This window comes from Aquarana catesbeiana, linkage group LG10 (genome assembly GCF_042186555.1).
Source record: "Aquarana catesbeiana isolate 2022-GZ linkage group LG10, ASM4218655v1, whole genome shotgun sequence".
Classification (NCBI taxonomy): domain Eukaryota; kingdom Metazoa; phylum Chordata; class Amphibia; order Anura; family Ranidae; genus Aquarana; species Aquarana catesbeiana.
The window spans coordinates 117,652,868-117,674,913 of NC_133333.1; the positions used below are offsets into that span (position 1 = coordinate 117,652,868).

At 46.1% G+C, this 22,046-nt stretch overlaps 1 protein-coding gene, 1 non-coding gene and 1 pseudogene across 4 annotated transcripts in view; 2 read left to right on the forward strand and 1 right to left on the reverse strand.

The window, feature by feature from the left end:
* Positions 1 to 22,046, forward strand: part of MFRP (membrane frizzled-related protein) — a 190,296-nt gene that overhangs the window by 137,472 nt on the left and 30,778 nt on the right. For all 3 annotated transcript variants that reach the window (XM_073602537.1, XM_073602536.1, XM_073602535.1), the window contains 3 exons: positions 13,753 to 13,960; positions 14,043 to 14,173; positions 18,251 to 18,376. In XM_073602537.1, the coding sequence (XP_073458638.1) occupies positions 13,753 to 13,960; positions 14,043 to 14,173; positions 18,251 to 18,376 (465 nt within the window). The remainder of the gene's footprint in view (positions 1 to 13,752; positions 13,961 to 14,042; positions 14,174 to 18,250; positions 18,377 to 22,046) is intronic.
* Positions 1,253 to 1,401, reverse strand: LOC141111533 (U12 minor spliceosomal RNA). The gene has a single exon (XR_012236430.1). It is a non-coding gene; the product is annotated as a U12 minor spliceosomal RNA (small nuclear RNA).
* LOC141111542 (U4 spliceosomal RNA) lies at positions 4,898 to 4,962 on the forward strand (annotated as a pseudogene).

Consider the following 22,046-nt stretch of genomic DNA (forward strand, 5'->3'; position numbering starts at 1 on the left):
ACATTTAGCCCATTGGCACTGGCTGCACGCAAATATGCGGCCTCTCGGTGGGTGGGCCTTAGTGCCAAACGGCTGCATATTTGCATGAATTAGTGTGCTCCTAGCACAGTTACTGGTGGATAACAGAAAGCTAATCGTAGCGATCGGGGGCTTTCCAATCACGTGACTGCTGTGACAGCCTATTACAACAGTCACATGATCATAAGCCCCACTCCGCCTCCCAGCATCCTAACCCCCTTAAAGGTGCTGGCTTCAAGGGGTTAATTCCTTCCCAGTCATTGTCATTAGTACAGTGACAGTGTATAGTATTATCACTGTATTAGTGTCACTGGTGATGTCAGTGGCAGTTAGTTCTCTCTCAGTGCCAGTTAGTGTCAGATTGTCACCTTATCATAGTCCCGTTGTAAATTGCTGATCACCACCATTAGTAGTATATACAAAACAAATCCAGTATATATCCCATAGTTTGTAGACACTATAACTTTTACACAAACTGATCAATATGCGCTTATTGGGAGTTTTTTTTTTTACCAAAAACATGCAGAAGAATACGTAATGCCCTACATTTATGAAGAAATGTGATTATTACACTTTTTTTATTGGATATGTTTTTGAGCTTTCCCATTGACATGACAGGAGAGTGGTAGTGAGGTGACCTCATATCAGCAGACTTTGTGGAGGATAGTTTGCAGTAGATGAGTAGGTGACATAAATGTATTTGGAAAAAAAATCACAAAAAAATGCAACTGGTTTATAGTTTATTTATTATATTAGTTTATTTTGTATTCATGCCCAAAAATTGAAAGTAAACAAATGTCTGTGTATGAAAACTTACCACCAATTGAAAGGCCTGGGTGTCCTGAGAACAAAGACATGTAACGTGTCAGGGCAGACAGTAAACACTAATCAGATAGCATGGGCGTGCGCACAGGGTGTGCCAGATGTGCCAGGGCACACCCTAATCACCATTAGCGCCGGACCCCTGTTAAAAAGCATTGTGGGAAAAGAAAATAAATGAAAAAATTGCAACAAATAAAAAAATGGACAAAATAGTACAACAAATGAAGTGTTCATTCACACGGGCTCTCTGTGTGTACCTATCCGTAAACTCACTGGCTTTGAACTGCGCACACCTATGTCAGATTGAAAATGCAGAACCCCGAGATCCACCACACTGACAAGTATATAAGATGTAACAGAGATCAGAAAAGAGAAGAACAACATTGATCTATTATTATACTATATGAGGGGGCGGGCAGATCTCAGCACCAGAAGGTCCTGCAAAGTAAGCAGATCCTCCACGGGAAGACCTTTGACCCGTTCAAAAATTCTTCTCACAAGTAGTGAGGAACCAGGCATCACCCCGGTTCGTTATTTTCCTTACTCATTAGTTTAAGGCATACCTTCCGATTGCTACAGACAGGAACCCCCCTGTACTTCCCCTTCATACACCTTATGGAGAGAGAAAAACAAAATCGCCTCAGTACGTACATATATCAGTCACTACTCTAAAGGCTTTATTTGCTCGCTTTTACTAAAAGAATACTCATAAAAAGTAATACGCTCCTTATATTGTTTCCACACAAGGTTTGTGAAGCATTTATTTGAGTGAAAAGCATTATGGGTAACAGAATTCCCTTAATTTGAATACGTCGTGTCGTCACTGGATACGTAGTACCTAGGAAGAAGGGGGAGTGGTTTATTTTGGTCTACAACATGGTGGGCGTGTCGGTGAACACAATGATAAAGAGGAAAAATATCATAGCGGGGTGTATAGTGGCCGAAGGAGGATGGTGATCAGCGGCGGGGTGTGGCTCAGATATATACAGCATTGTGTTCTGTGTTTGTTCTTTCCGGAGCACATGGATGGATGACATAAATGAAGTGCTTGTTTTTTGTCACGTGTAATACTTCCAGGTGGTCTCCTTTGCTGCATCTGTCTGTGAAAATAGCGACATTCCAGAATCTCCTCTGTACGGTGTTTCATCAGATTAGGCGACCCGTCAGAATGTGTTACGGAAGTGACGTTTCATCGCCGCCATCTTGCTACACCCCGCACTCCTCCATAGTAAGGATACACTGAGAAGTGGGAAAGCGAACATCTTGTTACAACCACTGGAGTTTTGCACTTTACACTTATTTTTAACAGTAAACTGAGGTTATATAGTAAATACAGTACTTAGAACTCCGTATGAATGTTTAGATGTTAAATTGTAAAAACAGCAAACTTCTGTTAGATTAGCAAACCTGTGAGATCAGCACGCTTGCCGCTGCTTTTAAAATTCAACATCTAACCAGTCAGACGGAGTTCTAAGTACTGTATTTCACTATATAAACTCAGTTTACTGTTAAAAATAAGTGTAAAATGCAAAACTCCAGTGGGTGTAACAAGATGTCCGCTTTCCCCCTTCTCAGTGTATCCATACTATGGAGGATTGCGGGGTGTAGCAAGATGGCGGAGACTGAACGTCACTTTTGTTATACATTCTGATGGGTCGCCTATTCTGACAAAATAAAAAAGATATACTTACCTTCTCTGTGCAACAGTATCGCACAGAGCAGCCCAAGTCTCCTCCCGCCAGCGCTGTCCACTCCTTTCCCACGGGTGCCCCCATAGTAAGCCCCCCGCTGAGGGGGCACGGTGCGGACATGCACTCAAGCTGGGCTGTGTGCATCCATAGACACACACACAGCATGGCTCAGCCCCACCCCTGCTCCCTCCTCACTAGATTTGACTGGCAGCAGCAGCCAATTGCTCCCACTGGCTACTGTGAGACCAGGAGGAGAGTGGTGCTGCAATCAGGACAGGGCTGGAGCAGTGAGAGGAGTCAGGTAAGTGTTGGGGGGTGGTAGGATAAGTAGTGGGGAGTTTTTACCTTGACGCAAGGATTGCACCAAAGTTATACTAAACATGCGTTATTTAACCACTTGCTTTTCAGAAGATTTACCCCCCCTTAATGACCAGACCATTTATGCAATACAGCACTGCGTTACTTTAACTGACAATTGCATGGTTGTGCGACACTGTACCCAAACAAAATTTGTGTCCTTTTTTCCCCATAAATAGAGCTTTCATTTGGTGGTATTTGATCACCTCTGCAGTTTTTATTTTTTGTGCTATAAACAAAAAAAAAGACAATTTTGAAAAAAGAGAAAAAAACAATATTTTTTCTGCTATACAACATATAAATCAATATCAACCAATAAAAAAAATGGAAAAAAAATCAAATGTATTCATCAATTTAGGCCAATATGTATTCTGCTACATATTTTTGGTAAAAAAATCCCAATAAGCATATATTGATTGGTTTGCGCAAAAGTTATAGCGTCTACAAACTATGTCAGTGCTGGCTATCGGTGCTGCCCACCAGTGCCACCTATCAGTAACGCCTATCCGTGCTCATCAGTGCCCCCTATCAGTGTGGCATATTAGTGCCTCCTCATCAGTGCCCATCCGTGCAGCCTCATCAGCACACATCAGTGAAGGAGAAAAATTACTTATTTACAAAATTTACTGCCAAAAACTAAGAAACACTTTTTTTTTTTCAAAATTTGTGGTCTTTTTTTGTGTGTAAAAAATAAAAAAACAGCAGTAATTAACCACCTGCCGACCGGGCCATAGCCGAAAGACGGCTGCAGCGCGGTCGGCTAGTTCTGGGTGGACGTCCGTGGGACGTCCTCCCAGAATACTGCTCTCGCGTGCCCCCTGGGGCGCGCACCCGAGAACTTCCGTGACCGCCGGGTCCAGAGGACCCGGCGCATCACGGATCACGGTAAACGGCCGCTGATTGCGGCCGTTTACCATGTGATCGCTCTGTCAAATGACGGAGTGATCACATGTCAACAGACCGGCGTCATGTCATGACGCCGGTTCCTCCCTCCCCTCTCTGTACCGATCGGTACAGTGTGAGGAGCAGTGTGAGGGGAGAGGGGGAGGGATCGGATGGCAGCACCGCTGTGGGCTGCATGTGTAGTGCCCACAGTGGTGCTCAGTGACAATTGCAGTCACATCCATCCATCCCTCCATGCTCAGCCATCCCTGCAATACTCTGCATAATACCCCGCAATACTCTGCATAATACCCCGCAATACTCTGCATAATACCCCTCAATACTCTGCATAATACCCTGCAATACTCTGCATAATACCCCGCAATACTCTGCATAATACCCCGCAATACTCTGCATAATACCCCGCAATACTCTGCATAATACCCCGCAATACTCTGCGTAATACCCCGCAATACTCTGCGTAATACCCCGCAATACTCTGCGTAATACCCCGCAATACTCTGCATTATACCCCGCAATACTCTGCATAAATACCCCGCAATACTCTGCATAATACCCCGCAATACTCTGTATAATACCCCGCAATACTCTGCATAATACCCCGCAATACTCTGCATAATACGGGCGGGGACGGGGGCGCTTTCAAAATTGTTTTTTGTTAATTTCATTTATTTTTATTTTTTTACATTGTGTTTTAAAAAAAAAAAATGCTGATCACTTTTATTGCTGTCACCAGGAATGTAAACATCCCTGGTGACAGTAATAGGTGGTGACAGGTACTCTTTATGGAGAGACCGGGGGTCTAAAAGACCCCAAATCCCTCCTTTGCACTTCAAAGTATTCAGAACACCAAAAACGGCGATTCTAAATACTGTCATTTTTTAAAAATTTGTCGCCATTGACAGCCAAGTAAACTGGAAGTGACATTGTGACGTCGCTTCCGTTTTTACACATTAGAGACTGGAACGAAGCAGTTTCCGGCTTTGATTCAGTCTCTCTCTAGCCGGGAAAGGGGCCGGATCACACCAGTACCGGGGTGACCCTGGTATAACCCCTGAAATGCTGAGGCCGCATATGTGTGTACGTTTGGCACTAAGGGATTGCGCAGCTTTGTGCAGTGGCAGTATCATAGCCAATGAGGTTCAACTGAGGCGTGATTATTGCTAATTGCTTCTCGGCCCTTTGGCTAAGATCAAATCTAGTATCTGTTCTTATCAGTTTCCAGGAGGTGGCGCTTGCTTCTGTCCCTGATCTATGGCGAGATAGAGATGGGATTGCGGTTGCTATGCAAAACCTGCTGGAGTGAAGGTAACCCGGAGCGGTTTGTAGCCGAAAGGGAAGCCTTCTGATGGGGACGGAGAACCATTCGGTCTTGGCGGAGGGTTGGGATCCTGGCCTTCTGGCCTGGATTGGGGCAGCTCTAGCTCTGGACAGTTATTTGGGAGAGAACGCTGGCTCCCCTTGCTCCCACCGGGGGAGCGGCCAGTATTTCCCAAATGTAATTAGGTAGGAGGGACGGAACGACGGTGAAGCCTGATGGCAAGGGCTCTCTCCAAGCTTCCAGAACTCCATACCTTTCTGCCTGGGGTGGGGGCTGCTGTGGTCTGGGCTGTGGGTCAGGGCTTTTTCGAAAAGCCAGTGGTGAATGTGCCCCTGAAGTGGCAGTTCAGGGGTGCCGTATAGTCACGGTGTGAAAGCACTTGATTTTATGGCACCATGGTCACTTCACCACAACACACGTTTTTCGCACCTGCCTCTTGGGCCGGGCCTTTTGGCCAGGACCAGGGGAAATTTTTATGCCTGGCCGGAGGGCCGGCCATTGTATAGCACAATGGCCACTTTCACTCTCCCATCTCACTATCTTCCCCACTCTTTCTTTTACCCCTGTTTGTCACCTTTTTGTCTTTTTTTGGTTGTCTTTGTATACACGTTTTGTCACTGTGTGGCGAGTAGGGTGTGGGTCCTCGGGCCTACTCTGAAAGTCTTGGGAGGGGGTGGACATAGGCCTTTTGGCTTGGTTCGCCCTCTCCTTTGAGGGGTCTCCCTTCGGGGGAGCCCCACTGTACTTGGGTCGGTCTGCTTCGGCAGACCTTCCAGTTGTGGGGGTCCACCTGGTTTCGGCCAGATGGACCCTTTGTCTGAGTACCTCAGTCCCTGTCTGGAGCCTAACGCCCCGGGGGATCAGGGTAAGGTCCTTCCCTAGTGGAGGACTCTGTACACCCGTTGCACTTTTTTGTGTTTCACTCTCTATGTGTGGGCACTTTTTTTTGGCACCGGGTGGAAGTTTTTGAGGTGTGTTTTGCACGCCACTGGCTTTTCGATAGAGACTAAGGGATAAGCAGAGGGGGGGCGGCTGACAGAGAGGAGAGGGGTAGCGGCTGGAGGGGGGGGCTGACAGAGAGGAGAGGGGGAGCGGCTGGAGGGGGGGCGGCTGACAGAGAGGAGAGGGGGGGCGGCTGACAGAGAGGAGAGGGGGGGTGGCTGACAGAGAGGAGAGGGGGGGGCGGCTGACAGAGAGGAGAGGGGGGGCGGCTGACAGAGAGGAGAGGGGGGCAGCTGACAGAGAGGAGAGGGGGGCGCCTAACAGAGCAGATGAGAGACACACAGCACTATAGGGCACTCCGGGAGCATGCAGGGCTGGCGCGATTACTCACAGACACAGTCCAGCCCTGCATCCACATGTGACCCGCTCCTCCAATTACGTCCTCCTCTGTCCCGCACATGCCGCTGCACTCTGTGTTTTAGCCGAGCTTAGCATGAATGGGCAGCGGTGGGTGTCCTGTGATTGGCCGAGCAGGTTGCTCGGCCAATCACAGGACACCCACCGTTGCTCATTCATGCTAAGCTCGGCTCAAACACAGAGCGCAGCGGCATGGATTTTGACAGGAACGGTCTTCTGGAAAATGGCGGCTGGCAGAGACATTATCTCCGCCGGCCGCGGACCTCTACCAAAAAAAAAAAATCGTGAAAAAAAGGATTTCCCGGGACATTTGCAGGGAAACCCTAAAATCGGGAAAAGGGTCTAAATCCCGTGAATGTCTCGGGAAATTCGGGACTATTGGCAACTATGGAATAAGAGGGAGGCAAAGCCTTTATCAATCAAGATGTAATATCCCGCTCCCATTGTGTTTACCTGGTTAGTGGGCATGGAGGAGGAGGGAGGGAGTGGACTATCATTTACCACTGTGTATACACCCACATGTGTAACTCTATAGTCACATGGGCATGCTCAGATGTGATAGGGAGGAAATGCTTAGCACAGAAATACACTGAAAACTGAGGCTGTACATATCTTAAGGTGACCAGATTTTTAAAATGAAATTTGGGGACATTTTTTTTTTATTGGCAAATGGCACAGGACTGCATAATACACAGAGTGCTAGGCACAGGACTGCATAATACACAGAGCTCTGGGCACAGCACTGCATAATACACAGAGCGCTGGGCACAGGACTGCATAATACACAGAGCTCTGGGCACAGGACTGCATAATACGCAGAGCGCTGGGCACAGGACTGCATAATACACAGAGCTCTGGGCACAGGACTGCATAATACACAGAGCTCTGGGCACAGGACTGGATAATACGCAGAGCTCTGGTCACAGGACTGCATAACACACAGAGCGCTGGGCACAGGACTGCATAATACACAGAGCTCTGGGCACAGGACTGCATAATACACAGAGCTCTGGGCACAGGACTGCATAATACACAGAGATCTGGGCAAAGGACTGCATAATACACAGAGCTCTGGGCACGGGACTACATAATACATAGAGTGCTGGGTACAAGACTGCATAATACACAGAGTGCTGGGCACAGGACTGCATAATACACAGAGCTCTGGGCACGGGACTACATAATACACAGAGTGCTGGGTACAAGACTGCATAATACACAGAGGACTGGGTACAGGACTGCATAATATACAGAGCTCTGGGCACAGGACTACATAGTACACAGAGTGCTGGTTACAAGACTGCATAATACACAGAGCGCTGGGCACAGGACTACATAATACACAGAGTGCTGGACAAAGGACTGCATAATACACAGAGCACTGGGCACAGGTCTACAGAATACACAGGACTGCATAATACACAGAGTGCTAGGCACAGGACTGCATAATACACAGAGCTCTGGGCACAGCACTGCATAATACACAGAGTGCTGGGCACAGGACTGCATAATACACAGAGCTCTGGGCACAGGACTGCATAATACACAGAGCGCTGGGCACAGCACTGCATAATACACAGAGTGCTGGGCACAGCACTGCATAATACACAGAGTGCTGGGCACAGGACTGCATAATACACAGAGCTCTGGGCACAGGACTGCATAATACGCAGAGCGCTGGGCACAGGACTGCATAATACACAGAGCTCTGGGCACAGGACTGCATAATACGCAGAGCTCTGGGCACAGGACTGCATAATACGCAGAGCTCTGGGCACAGGACTGCATAATACACAGAGCTCTGGTCACAGGACTGCATAACACACAGAGCGCTGGGCACAGGACTGCATAATACACAGAGCTCTGGGCACAGGACTGCATAATACACAGAGCTCTGGGCACGGGACTACATAATACATAGAGTGCTGTGTACAAGACTGCATAATACACAGAGTGCTGGGCACAGGACTGCATAATACACAGAGCTCTGGGCACGGGCCTACATAGTACACAGAGTGATGGTTACAAGACTGCATAATACACAGAGCGCTGGGCACAGGACTACATAATACACAGAGTGCTGGACAAAGGACTGCATAATACACAGAGCACTGGGCACAGGTCTACAGAATACACAGAGTGGTGGGTACATGACTGCATAATACACAGAGCACTGGGTACAGGACTACATAATATACAGAATGCTGGGCATAGGACTGCATAATACACAGAGCACTGGGCATAGGATAGTATAATACACAGAGTGCTGGGCACAGGACTACATAATAATTGATTATTATGTATCATTATGATTCCCCCCTGTATTGAATTGTATTGTAATTGTACTGTCTGCCCTAATGTTGTAAAGCGATGCATAAACTGTCAGCGCTATATAGATCCTGTATAATAATAATGATACTAATAATACACAGAGCGCTGGGCACAGGACTACATAATACACAGAGTGCTGGGTGCAAGACTGCATAATACACAGAGCTCTGGGCACAGGACTGCATAATACACAGAGCGCTGGGCACAGGACTGCATAATACACAGAGCGCTGGGCACAGGACTGCATAATACACAGAGCGCTGGGCACAGGACTGCATAATACACAGAGCTCTGGGCACAGGACTGCATAATACACAGAGCTCTGGGCACAGGACTGCATAATACACAGAGCTCTGGGCACAGGACTACATAATACAAAGTTAGCCATAGAGTTCAGGGTTCAGAGGTTTGCTTTACACAGAGGACACTTCTGCCCCCACATTCATAGCTCACCTCCTCACTCATCTCTCACAGATTATCTCTGCAGCCACCTGTTAGCTCTTCCCCCACAACAGCTAAACTCTCCATCTCTCTATGCAGCCGCATCAGCTCTGACCCCTGCTTCCCCACTGCCCTCACCTGTGTACTAACAGACCCCCCCAATCTGCTCACCTCCCGGTCTCAGCCCTCTACAGTCTACACAGTCATTTTTGGCTCTGCCTCTCTCCTTCACTGAACAGCAGCAGGAGCGGCAGTGAGATCGTCCAGCAGGGGACATATGCATCCAAGCCACCAGGGTGTTTCTCAGCCAGCATGAGATGCCCTGTCTAGGTCAATCCGGCCCCAAACCTGAGGACAAAACCAGGGACAGACTTGGTCTGGGGACCGTGTCCTCAGTCTGCCTAGCATATCTGCCAACACTGCTCTGCAAAATCCCCAACTGCAGTGGGGACATGGACGGGGGGGGAGGGGGGGGGGGCAGAGAAAGCAGGATGAACTAGGTTTTTTTGCAGAATACAAAAACCAAATCTATTAGTGACTGAGTGAATATGAACATCATGTAAAACACCATTTATTGGTAGTTTTCTATGATGTGGGTTTAGTTACACTTTAAAGCGGAGTTCCACCCAAAAAGGGAACCTCCACTTTAAGTGCTGGTGTCCCATCATGCCTCTGCCTCTGGGTGTCAGGCTTGTGGCTGTCAGAGTCTTGCTATGCCTCATGGGAGTTGTAGTTCTGCAACAGCTGGAGGTCCGCTAATTTCAGATCCCTGCTGTAGAGCATTGCAGCCACAATCAGAGTGTCATGTGCAATGTACAGGCTCCTGCATTGTTTACATCCCAGCCCCAAGTCTGTGTGACACTGCCCAACCCCCGCACAGTAGTAGTCTGTACATCCTTGTATGTGGACCCCCCCTTTCCTGAGCATGCCCAGCACCAGCATCACCCGTACATTCTGTATACTCAATGCCTATGTGTATCTCAAATAGAGCCCTGCATGCCCGCCAGTAAGTCGCTGCCCTTCCTCCTCCTCTCTGTGTGATGTGGTATAGATTGGATCAGAACAGGAACACATACTCCATGCACTCAGCCCCCTGAGTAATTCCATAAAAATGTAAAAACTATGGTGATGCTTCTTTAAAGAGGGGTAACAGCCTGTATTTAAAAAAAAAAAAAATTAAAGTCAGCGGCTACAAATACTGTAGCTGCTGACTTTTAATATATGAACATTTACCTGTCCAGGGATCCCGTGATCCCTTTTCGGGCGCCGGGCGCCTGAATTACAGCGGCGGGGGGGTTTGAAGCACCTGATTAAAGCCAAAGGCTCTATTAGGCGTCAAAAAAGGTAAACAGCGAGCGCCATACTTGGCACTCGCAGTTCACCCAGCTGTGTTAGAAAAGCAAATACATTTTTGCTTTCCTAACACTGAACCGCCTCTCCGCCAATCAGGTGCTCGGCTCTGTTACCTGTCACCTGATTGGCTGAAACAACAGGCGCTGTGAATGGATGCCTATCAGGCTTCTAATTATAGGAGAGGACGGGAGAAGAAGACATCGAGGACATCGCTCGCTGCCTGCCACCATCCCCTGCTGCCCCACTGAGACAGGGTAAGTGCCGGGCAGATGGCGGGCAGGGGGGCACAGTGGCAGCATTCAAGTTTGATGGGCACAGTGGCAGCGTTTGATTGGCACAGTGGCAGCCCTTGGGCACAGTGGCTGCGTTTGATAGCACAGTGGCTGCGTTTGATGGGCACAGTGAGGCTGCAATTGATGGGGGTTTTTTTCAGGATTTTCCAGTTTGTTTGCACCCCCCCAAACATTTTGAGCACCAGCCACCACTAAGTGTAATCCTAGACTCTGACTTGTCCTTTAAGCCTCAAATCCAATCATTGTCAAAAGTTTGTAGAATTCACCTTCGTAACATCTCTAAAATTCACCCTTTTTAACAAATGAAACCACCAAGCTCCTCATTCACTCCCTCGTTATCTCTCGCCTTGACTATTGCAACTCCCTTCTCATTGGCCTGCCTCTCCATAGGCTATCCTGTCTTCAGTCTATCATGAAAGCTGCCGCCAGACTTATCCACCTTACCAACCGCTCAGTGTCTGCCAACCCTCTCCTCCAATCCCTACACTGGCTCCCAATCACCCAGCGAATTAAATTCAAATACTAACCACAACATACAAAGCCATTCACCACTCTGCCCCGAACTACATCACCAATCTTGTCTCCAAATATCACCCAAACCGCCCTCTCCGCTCTTCTCAAGACCCCCTACTCTCAAGCTCCCTCGTCTCCTCCTCTCATGCTCATCTCCAGGATTTCTCCAGAGCCTCTCCCATCCTCTGGAACTCACTACCTCAACCTGTCCGGCTATCCCCTATTCTTGCTACCTTCAGGCAATCCCTGAAAACTCATCTCTTCAGGGAAGCCTATCACGTCTCCAATGAATCTTTTACCACTTCCATCAGCTCATTCCCCACAGTTACAACCTTTTGTACCACCTGCCCAACCCTATTAGATTGTAAGCTTTTCCGAGCAGGGCCCTCTTAATCCTCTTGTATTTTATTGTATTATAACTGTATTGTCTCCCTTTTTATATTGTAAAGCGCTGTGTAAACTGTTGGCGCTATATAAATCCTGTATAATAATAATAATAATGTCAGTGGCAGTTAGTCAGTTCCCACAGTGTCAGTTATTATCAGATTTTCCGCCGCATTATAAGTCGCTGATCACTGCCATTACTAGAATTAAAAAAATAAATAAATACAAATCCCAGTATATATACCATCATTTGTAGACGCTATAACTTTCACGCAAATTGGGATTTTTTTTTTTACCAAAGACATGTAGCAGAATACATTTTGGCCTAAATTCGTGAAGAAATTAATTTTTTTTTATTTTTTGTTTTTATTGGATGAAAGTTTTATAGCAGAAAGTAAAAAAAAAATTTTTCAAAATTTCTGGTCTTTTTTTATTGATATAATAAAATATAAAAAAACCCCAGTAGTGATCAAATATCCCTAAAAGAAAGCTCTAGTTGTGTGGAAAAAATTATATAAATTTCATTTGTGTACAGTGTTGTATGACTGCACAATTGCCAGTTAAATAAGCACAGTGTGAATAGCAAAAAATGGCCTGGTCATGAAGGGAGTAAAATGTTCCAGAGCTCAAGTGGTTAAAGATGAATTTCAGGTGTGGATATTTTTACATATTTACATTGGTCCACCATACCTGTGGCTTCCCCCTGCAGTTGTTCATTAACAACCTGCAATATTCCCCGACTGATGCCTGCACCGAGCAAGCATCCTCCTGCGTTTAGTAAGCAGCACAGGACCTGAAAGGTAGTGGAGATGACTGGAGTAGCTGTGTCCACTACAGTAATTTGTAGCTTTCAGGGGCATCCCACAATTGTGGTGTATAAAATATATAGTATATAAAAATGTCCATACCTAAAATTCATTGTTCAGGACTATAAACTTACAAAAATTATCTGCACTTGGATAAAAATGTTCATTAGCAGCCAGCACCAGTAGGTTGATTACATACAATACACAGCATATAAAATACAAAAGAGGGTGCAGCGCTAATCAGGTTTTCAATAAGTCTCTGATATAAAAGTCTCTATGATAAAATACATATAACAATCTCAAATAAATGATGAATAGTGTATAGTCCCCACACCAGCTTCTGTGCAAAAAAAGTATATGCACACTGGTCACCACTGTGAGGGAGGCAAACCTGCTTACCACAGCCCACTGACCCTCAAATTATAGAGTGGTCAACAACAGCATATCAGTAATCTAGGGCAAGATGAAACCACCCAGATCATCGCATTATCCATCACTACTGGTCACTGTGGTATGTAGGTCTAATGGTCATCACCCAAGGAAATCCAAATTATGAATTTATGTGATCAACAGCATTAATAGTACCCCAGAGGGATGTAAATGACACAACCATAGTGCAGTACGTTGAAGAAGCTAAAAGCCACTATTTATTAAAGGAAATACACTCCCATGCGATAAAAAATATATAGGCACAGCAAACACATTTCAAAGATGACCACGGCAAGTGGCATGCTTACATCATAAGATCCAGTCCTGACTTACGCATTTTGTCATATTCTAATGTCTTCAGAGGCGTGACGGCCAGGCATAAGCACGCTATATATAACAAATAGGTTGGATATGACCGGCTGAAAGTTCAACAGCTCCACTGTGCACTTGCCTCCCTCACAGTGGTGACGAGTGTGCATGTACTTCTTTTCCATAGTAGCTGGTGTGGGGACTCTATACTATCCATCATTTATTTGGGATTATTATATGTATTTTATCATGGAGACTTTTATATCAGAGACTTATTGTTGAAAACCTGGTTAGCGCTGCATCCTCTTTTGCATTGAATACATTGTTAAGGACTAAACTCTAACTTTATAAGCCCCTCTACTAACAAGCTTACTTTTTTCCAGAATATGATTGATAAAATTTTGTCTGCCTTTTCTCCATAGTGTGTGGAGGATTCCTGAGTGCCTCCGAGGGAATATTAAGCTCTCCGAATTATCCCTTTCATTACCCTCCCAACTCTCACTGCTCCTGGATGCTGGATGCAGGAGAAGGAAGGCTTGTCCATTTTAAAGTGCAATACTTAGATGTGGAACCCTATGGATTTTGTCTTTTTGACTGGTTGGAGCTCAGAGATGGTAACACATCAAGCAGGTATGCTCTCACACACAGTACCATTTCATTAAATGTCTCAGATGAATGAAATGATTCATGGTGGCTTTCTCCGTTGCTGCAGGTACTGTGGCTCTGTCACTCCCACTACATTTATTTCTAGCTCACATTGGTTACAAGTCCAGTTTGTATCTGATTACCTTACTGAAGGCGTAGGCTTCTTTGCAAAATACCAAATGATTGAACCTAACCAAGGTATGTTATTTAACTTTATAAGCAGTTTTTACAAATATCTGTGAATTGTATTAAAATTAGCCCTAGGAAAAGGCAGTTAAAGGCTAAGTTCGCCTTTTGTAAAAAAAAATAATGTAGCACCCCCTAGCATTGCTATAGTGCTAAAGTTTAGATTTTTGTTTAGTGTATGTACATTTGTTCAGGCTTGGCTGCCAAGCCTTTGTGTTTTTTCCTGGGTTGGGCAGAGATCCAGGGAGAGCTGGGTGACTCACAGACAACATCACTGAGACCTCCCCCCTACTTCTAGAACTCACTGGAGACTTCTAGAAGAATGGGAGGGGAAGTAGGATGGAGCAGCCTGGAATATTCATGAGGGCCCTGACCAATCCCCAACAGATAGGTTGGCAGGGTGCAGGCCCCCTCAAATACTTAGAGTCAGCCCAGCTGGGGAGTAGCATTCAGGTGGAAGCTGGAGACGGAGTGTTAGCTGCCAGAGGCCTTTGAGAGTAACCCCCTAGTTGTGGGGGGGGGGGGTGAACTCAGGCCTGGGCTCGGGTGCAGAAGGGACCCCTCTTCAGGACACACAGGGGGAGGCATGGGAGCAAGGAGACAGACAGCAGAACACTGTCGGGCAAATCTCCAGGAAGGAAGACAGCCAGGTGGGCTGGTGAGTGACACAGTTGTGAGGACTGAGAGGCAGCCTGAGAGGACTGGGTGAGAGCAGTCTGGGATGAATGCAGAGTCAGTCAGAAGGACTGTGGTGGAATTGGCAGGAGAAAGGGGCAGTTGCAGCCAGGTGGGCTGGTAGTGCCTGAAGAGGTGGTACTGGGATCTGTAGCCACAGGAGTAGGACAGCTGAGCACTAGAACTTTTTTACACCAAAGGGGCCCGCTGTCCATACCTGTAAAGGGCAGTTGTTATGGTCTGATTGTGCTCTTGTCAAACCATCCTTACAGTGCCAGCTGGTCCTGGGTGTTGTAGTTCCAGGAGCAAGAGTTGTGCTGGGAGAAGGTAAAGGAGATCTGCAAGCAACTTTTTGCAGGAGGCAGAGGAGTGTATATACTGTGTGTATATAAATTGAGAAAAGGGGTGTGTATATATAGTTGTCCCTGAAGACTTTACTACACTGATCAAGTGCTGCTCAGACTGTTTCCTGACTTTGTGTGCTGTGGAAAGTGCAGTGTGCCTGGCTGTGCAGGGTGGGGGATCCTATTCACCAGCGGCTCCTACGGGGTAGCGCTACAATAATAAATACACATATTTTTGCAGGAAAAAGTGCATTTATTATTTTTTCCTTAAGGAGACTGAAAGCGTTGCACCTGTGATCAGTGGATCAGGGGTGCAATGCCAGACTCCTGCAGACAAGCTTTCAGCCCGTACCTGCATACAGACTGGCTGTTTACAAGCTTCAAGGCTTGTGAACGAACTATGAAGCCGCCCATCAACGACCTTACAGTCCATTCAGAACTACAAGCCGTCAGCTGCAAAGTAGTTGTAGGTCTGTAGTTCTAGTCATTCACAGGCAACTGAATGAATGAATGACGCGGCCGTGTGGACGGAGCCCCCCCGCACAGCCATGTTATTTTCCAATAGTGACAGTGGGCGCTGGGAAAAGATCCCCACTCGTTGTCACTGTAACGGGTGGGGAGGGGCTTCAGCTAATAGAAAGTGTTACATGTTCCACCCTAAAAAACATGAACCTTTGAAGCGGTATTAAACACAAAAGTTGGTTATTTTATTAAGTTTCTTGACGGGTAAGTTCACCTTTACAGAAAAATCTGTTAGGTGAACTTACACAGGACCCCCTCCTCAACCCCTCCAGTCCCGCTTACCTGCAGCGCGGCGATCTCCCGTTATGAGCCCTACTATAGCCGCCTCACCGCTTCGGGGCTTAGAAATCCCCGAAGCTTAATCTCCTAAACGTACCCCGTCAGGAGCATTCTAATTGGTAACATGGGCGGCTCCGACCAATCAGGACCCACATAGCCCATCCTCTCATCGGGGAAGAAGACACGTGATTGCTGGGGGGATTTCTAAGCCTCGGACCGGTGAGGCGGCTATAGCAGGGGTCAGATCGGGAGATCACCGCGCTGCAGGTCAGTGGGACTGGGGGGGCTGAGGAGGGGGTCCTGCGTAAGTTCACCTTACAGATTTTTCTGTAAAGGTGAACTTACACTTTAACAGACCAAGCTGTCCAGCAAAAGTGGCAGTTGAAGGGTTGAGAGACAAACCATTTACACTGACAGGGGTGCTTGCAATGATCAGATTTTATTCATTTATGTAAAACGTTTATCTCAAAAGGTGAAAACTGTTGTTGCACCTTCTTAAAAAGTGTTGGCTGGAGTCTAGCTTTGGAGAAAAAAGAGGCCAATTGGCCAAGCGCTGCGCTAAAATTACACTTGAACCACTTAGACACAGAGCTACGGCTCACCCCGCCCCCTGAATCAAAAAGAATTTTAAATGAATAAAAAATTCCAAAACATGAGGCCAGCACCAAGAGTCTACATTACAAAACCCAAAGTCATAGGATATAAATAGCAGCCAATTACCAGATGACGTCCGCTAGTGACGAAACGCGTAGGGAGGAGCCAGCGTCTCTGACGTCATCACGCTTCCTCTTCGGAGGAGATGGTTTGTTAGCGGATAGTGTGTGAAGGAAGCCTCGGGAGATGCCTCCGTTCGGACACATTGACATGCTCGCCTGTGATTGCGCTCATTTCAGCCGCTTTTTTTAAGTGCAATTCTTTTTGAGTTCAATAAATTTTACTTACATACTGCACTATGGGAGCTCTCTTTGCTTTTATGTTTTGAGTGACACCGTTAACTACAGACGGAGCAGCCCTCGATGCCTTGTGCCCCCATAGCAAGCAGGCTTGCTGCAGAGCCCCTGCACTACGTGCCCACTTAGACACAGAGCTGCGCCCCCTCTCTCTTCTCATTGACTCACTGGCTGTGATTGGTCAATGGCTAACGCTGATGTCTCAGCCAATGAGAAGGGAGAGTCCCCGGAGAGCAGAGGCTCTTGTGCACATCGCTGGATTGCGATGGGGCTCAAGTAAGTATAAGAGGGGCATGAAGGTGAAAAAAACCTTGAGCCTTTAGAACCACTTTAAAACTAAATTTTTAGGTACTTTCGAACAGCATTCGCAAAGTCATTGAATGTACAGAGAATTTTTGAACGAATGTTCGTTTAAATATCTACCAGTGCAAAGCCAGCTTAAGACAGGAAGTGTGTTACTGGCCCAATCACCAGGTACATACAGTATAACTTTTTTGTTTTGGAGTTTAATACCGCTTTAAAGTTTGAATTGGATTGGTGGCTTTTGAGCAATATTTTGACTGCATAATGATTAAATACATTTATAAATTCAAATTATTAGACTGCATCTTACCAGAGTAAAACACAAGGTGAATTAATGTCAAAGTTTGGAAATATGTTTTATTGTATGTCATAAAGGTAAGTCTTAAATTACATACAATAAAACAGAAACATAATCAAAATTTTAGGATTTGTAGTAGCCGTGTGCTGAAAGCTAATTCCAAAAAACATTACTAAAGACACCATATCTGAAGAAAAAGATCCTCAAGTTGTTGGTGAAATTTTAGTATTCATTCTTGTAGTCATTTTACACCAGATACAAGTCCAAGATTACCGTCTAATTCTTAATAATTTACATAATTGTGAGTTTTAGGCCTTGTTTACACGTACATAAGCATATCCCCATGGAGGACCGTGTTTACCTGTATGGGGATGCGCAGGTGTTCCGTGCATCCCTGTACAGACAGTCCCATTGCTGTCAATTGGGACGCAGTAGCTGCACTGCCTGGGTGAGTTTGTGGTCCTGCATGCACATGGATATAAGATTGGGAGAAGCGGCTGTGTCCCAGTTGACAGCAATGGGACTGCCTGAACATCTGTGCATCCTTGTGCATGTTAACACAGCTTTACCAGACACGGTTTTGTATTCCCCGTGTGAACTAGGTGTTAATTTTCTCTATCCCAGTGATCAGTGATACATGGCAGGATTAAACATCATCTAAAATCTTTTAAATGTGTTTGAGGTACTTTTCAGAATGTGGACATTTGTGTTTTGGTAGGAAGCTGTTCCTGGGATGAATTCTTATGTGATGGACGACGTTGTGTCTTGCTTCCAGCCCTCTGTGATGGAATCTTTGACTGCATTGACAGGACAGATGAACAGAACTGCAGTCAGAGCCAATGGGGTATGTCTCTGATAAACAGCCACATATAAGCTGCTCCAAGCAGTCTCCCCCCTCACACCCATGCTGCAAGCTTGTTTTTTGCTTTTTAAGTCCTGTGGTGTAGTGAAACACACTCGAAAACTTCACACCTGGTGCAATAAAAAAAAGTGTGCACACAAAAGTGAGAACACAAAAAAGTGCACAGAGTGTACACATGGTCCTCCTCCAAAAATAAATGACCCTTGCCCTGATCCCCCAGGGCGCAAGGCCCCTGACAGGGACTGGAGTACTTACTGGCCCACCTGGCCGAAACCAGGCAGACCCTGTTCTCTGGGAGGCCTGCTGAAACTGAACAACCAAGTACTAGGTGGGCTCCCCCAAAGGGAGACCCCATGGGAGGGGGAGAACTTGACCAGAAGGCCACGTGCCCTCCACTCCAAGACTTTCAGGACAGGCCCGAGGCCCTACACCTTACTAACTGGGAGGTGCATACGTGCTGTGCAAAAAGTACAGTGACACACATTAAAAAAAAGGGAAAAGGGGAAGTGGATAAGTGCATGTGCCATAGTGAGATATCATGGCAGGCCCTTCGTCCAAGAGTAGAAAATGTCTCTGGTCCTAGCCAAAAGGCCCGGCCCTAGAGGCAGGTGTGAATAAAGTGTGTACGTGGTGCAGTGACCTTCATGCCAAAAACTCAAGATGAGCGTCCCCACCTGTGAGAATTATGGCACCTCTGGACTGCAACCCCAGGGGCACATACACCACGGGCTTCTTTCATGTAAACAATGTTTATTGCCACAATTGTATGGACACTGTGACTGTACTGCACATGACAATGTGCATATCACCATTATTGAGGCTGAACTCGGTGCATATAAATGTTTATCTAAATATATTCCTTAATAATTACAAACTATTTAAATCCACTTTGTGTGCAGTAAGTGCATTTACAGACCCAGATATTACCCTGCTGTACATAGCCAGTGCAGAGAGAAGAGCTGTAGGAGGGCCCCATCAGCTTCACCCACTACAAGCTGCCTGCAGAAAACTACAGGTAGGGGGTGGAGACAAGACCAGTCATTCTGTATGATGAGAGAGGGCAGCAGTACCTGGTCTTCATAACAAGAAACTCCTGCACAAAGGCAAAGTGCGGGAGCTGTTTTATACAGAATTACTGCGTAGATCTGGAGGAAATGAACAAAGAACTCGGAGATTCTGATAAGAAGAAATAAGGCCCTTGCCTTTAGATAATATTTGTTTAGCCCAGAGTTCAGCTTTGGAGTCCAGCTGAACCTTCAGGTTAAATTAGCTTTATATATATCTGCTGCATTAAAACAAAAGGTGCAAAGTCTTATGCCCTGTACACACGATTGGATTTTCTGACAACAAATGTTGGCTGTGAGCTTGTTGGCGGAAACTCCGATCATGTCTATGCTCCATCGAACATTTGTTGTCGGACTTTCCACCAACAAATGTTGGCTAGCATGCTCTCAAATTTTCTGTCAACAAATGTTTGTTGTCGGATTTTCCGATCGTGTGTACACAAGTCCGTCGGATAACAGTCCAAAGTACAAACACGCATGCTCCGAATCACTATTGAACTTCCTTTTTATCGGCTCGCCATACGTCTTGTATGTCACTACGTTCGTAATTGTTGGCCAACATTTGTGTGACCGTGTATATGCAAGACAAGTTTGAGCCAATAACCTTCGAACAAAAATCCATGCTTTTGTTGTTGGAAAGTCCGATCGTGTGTACAGGGCATTACAGTTCATTTTCTTAGAAATCAGGCACAGCCCGAGCAGCAAAGCCAGTCCTCTGCCTATATGCTGTAAAGAAGAACCCATTCTCTCTATTGGGAAGCAATGGCCCCTCTGTGACAGTCCAACACACACCCTGCTGAGTCAGACTTGCAGTATAGCTTTTCAATCAGCAAAGCTTATACTCCCAGCTGATTGGAGAGTTCTAGCTCTGACTCCACAGACTCTGAACACCTTTTGTTTTGATGCTTCAGTAATGTTTTTAGCCAACTGAAATTTCTTGTTCAATATTTTTTTATTGTAGGTATATAAAATATGTATAACAATACAAATGCGCCTTGTCCACCAGCGCAGGGGCTGCGACTGGCAACATAGAGAACATAACTGTACATACACAGCATAAGCAAAGGAGGAAAGGCCTCCTTCTCAAACAGGTATATCCAACTTAAACAAAACATATGTGCATTTTGGGGGAAACCCCATTATAGCCAGGGTGGTCAGGACCTTTATGTCAACACTTACTTAGTGGGCAGTCCTGACATCGATAGGCAGACAAAGAAGGCTGGAAAATCTATCAAAAGGAGAAAACCAGAGAGCAAGACAAGGGAGAGAGGGAAAAGTAAAGTAGAAAAGAAAGAAGAGGGGTAGGGACCTGGGGTCGCCTGAGACATCAGTTAGAGCCGAACCACGCTTGACAAGGGAAGATCAGGGAAGGCATATGCCAACCATGGTTCACAGAACTTGAGAAACTTGGCGTGTGTGTCGTGGAGAATACTAGACATTTGTTCATTTAGCATCATGACCGTAAGAGGGTCCCTCACTCCCTGGAAGGGGACTGTGGGTTTTTTCCAGGCCTGGGCAATCGTCTTTTTGGCTGCTATGAACAAGTAAGATGGCAATTTTTGCTGACGCGTGAATAGGCCCAGAATGGGGCAATGCAACAAAGCAAAGTTAGCCTCCTTCTGAGTATTTAAATGGAACAAGGAATACAGCAGACCAAACACTCGGGACCAGAAGGTCCACCAGATATGTAGAGCATCCCCACGATGGCCACACCCCTGGAAGCAGCGATCAATATAAGTCCGATTAACATGGGCAATATGGGCTGGAACCCAATACCACCGCAATAACACTTTATACGCTGCCTCTAAAGTGGCAATTTTAAACTAAACATTTAGCAATTGAAGACCAGGCCTTGCTCCAAACCCCCGAGTTGATCTCCGTATCCAGATCTCGCTCCCACTGAGCCACATCGGATGTTAAAGTGGAAGTAAAGTCCCATCTCTGACTTTTACCTATAGGTACTGTAAATATCTCCTAAACGTGCACCGTTTAGGAGATATTTACTGTATATGCAGCCGGTGACCTCACCAACACTTGCGCTCTGAAGGAATGTTCCTTCAGAGTCCTGTGCCATAAATGGCGGATCCCGCATGCACGTGCGGGAGTGACATCATCGCGGCTCTGGTCAGTCGCACAGCCGGAGTCCATGGACCCGGAAGGAAAACCAGGTGAAGATGGAAGTGCCGGCTTCATTTTCAGATAAGTTTAACATAATGTGCTAGTATGCGATGCCTCTAGTTTAGGTGGACGGCCATGTCTTGGTAGGTTTACAGTTGTGCCATACTCTTTTCATTTTCGGATGATGGATTGAACAGTGCTCCATGAGGTGTTCAAAGCTTGGGATATTTCTTTATAACCTAACCCTGCTTTTAAACTTCTCCACAAATTTATCCCTGACCTGTCTGGTGTGTTCCTTGCCTTCATATTGCTTTTTGTTCACTAAGGTTCTCTAACAAACCTCTGAGGGCTTCACAGAACAGCTGTATTTATACTGAGATTAAATTACACATAGGTGGACTCTATTTACTAATTAGGTGACTTCTGAAGGCAATTGGTTCCACTAGCTTTTAGTAAGGGGTATCAGAGTA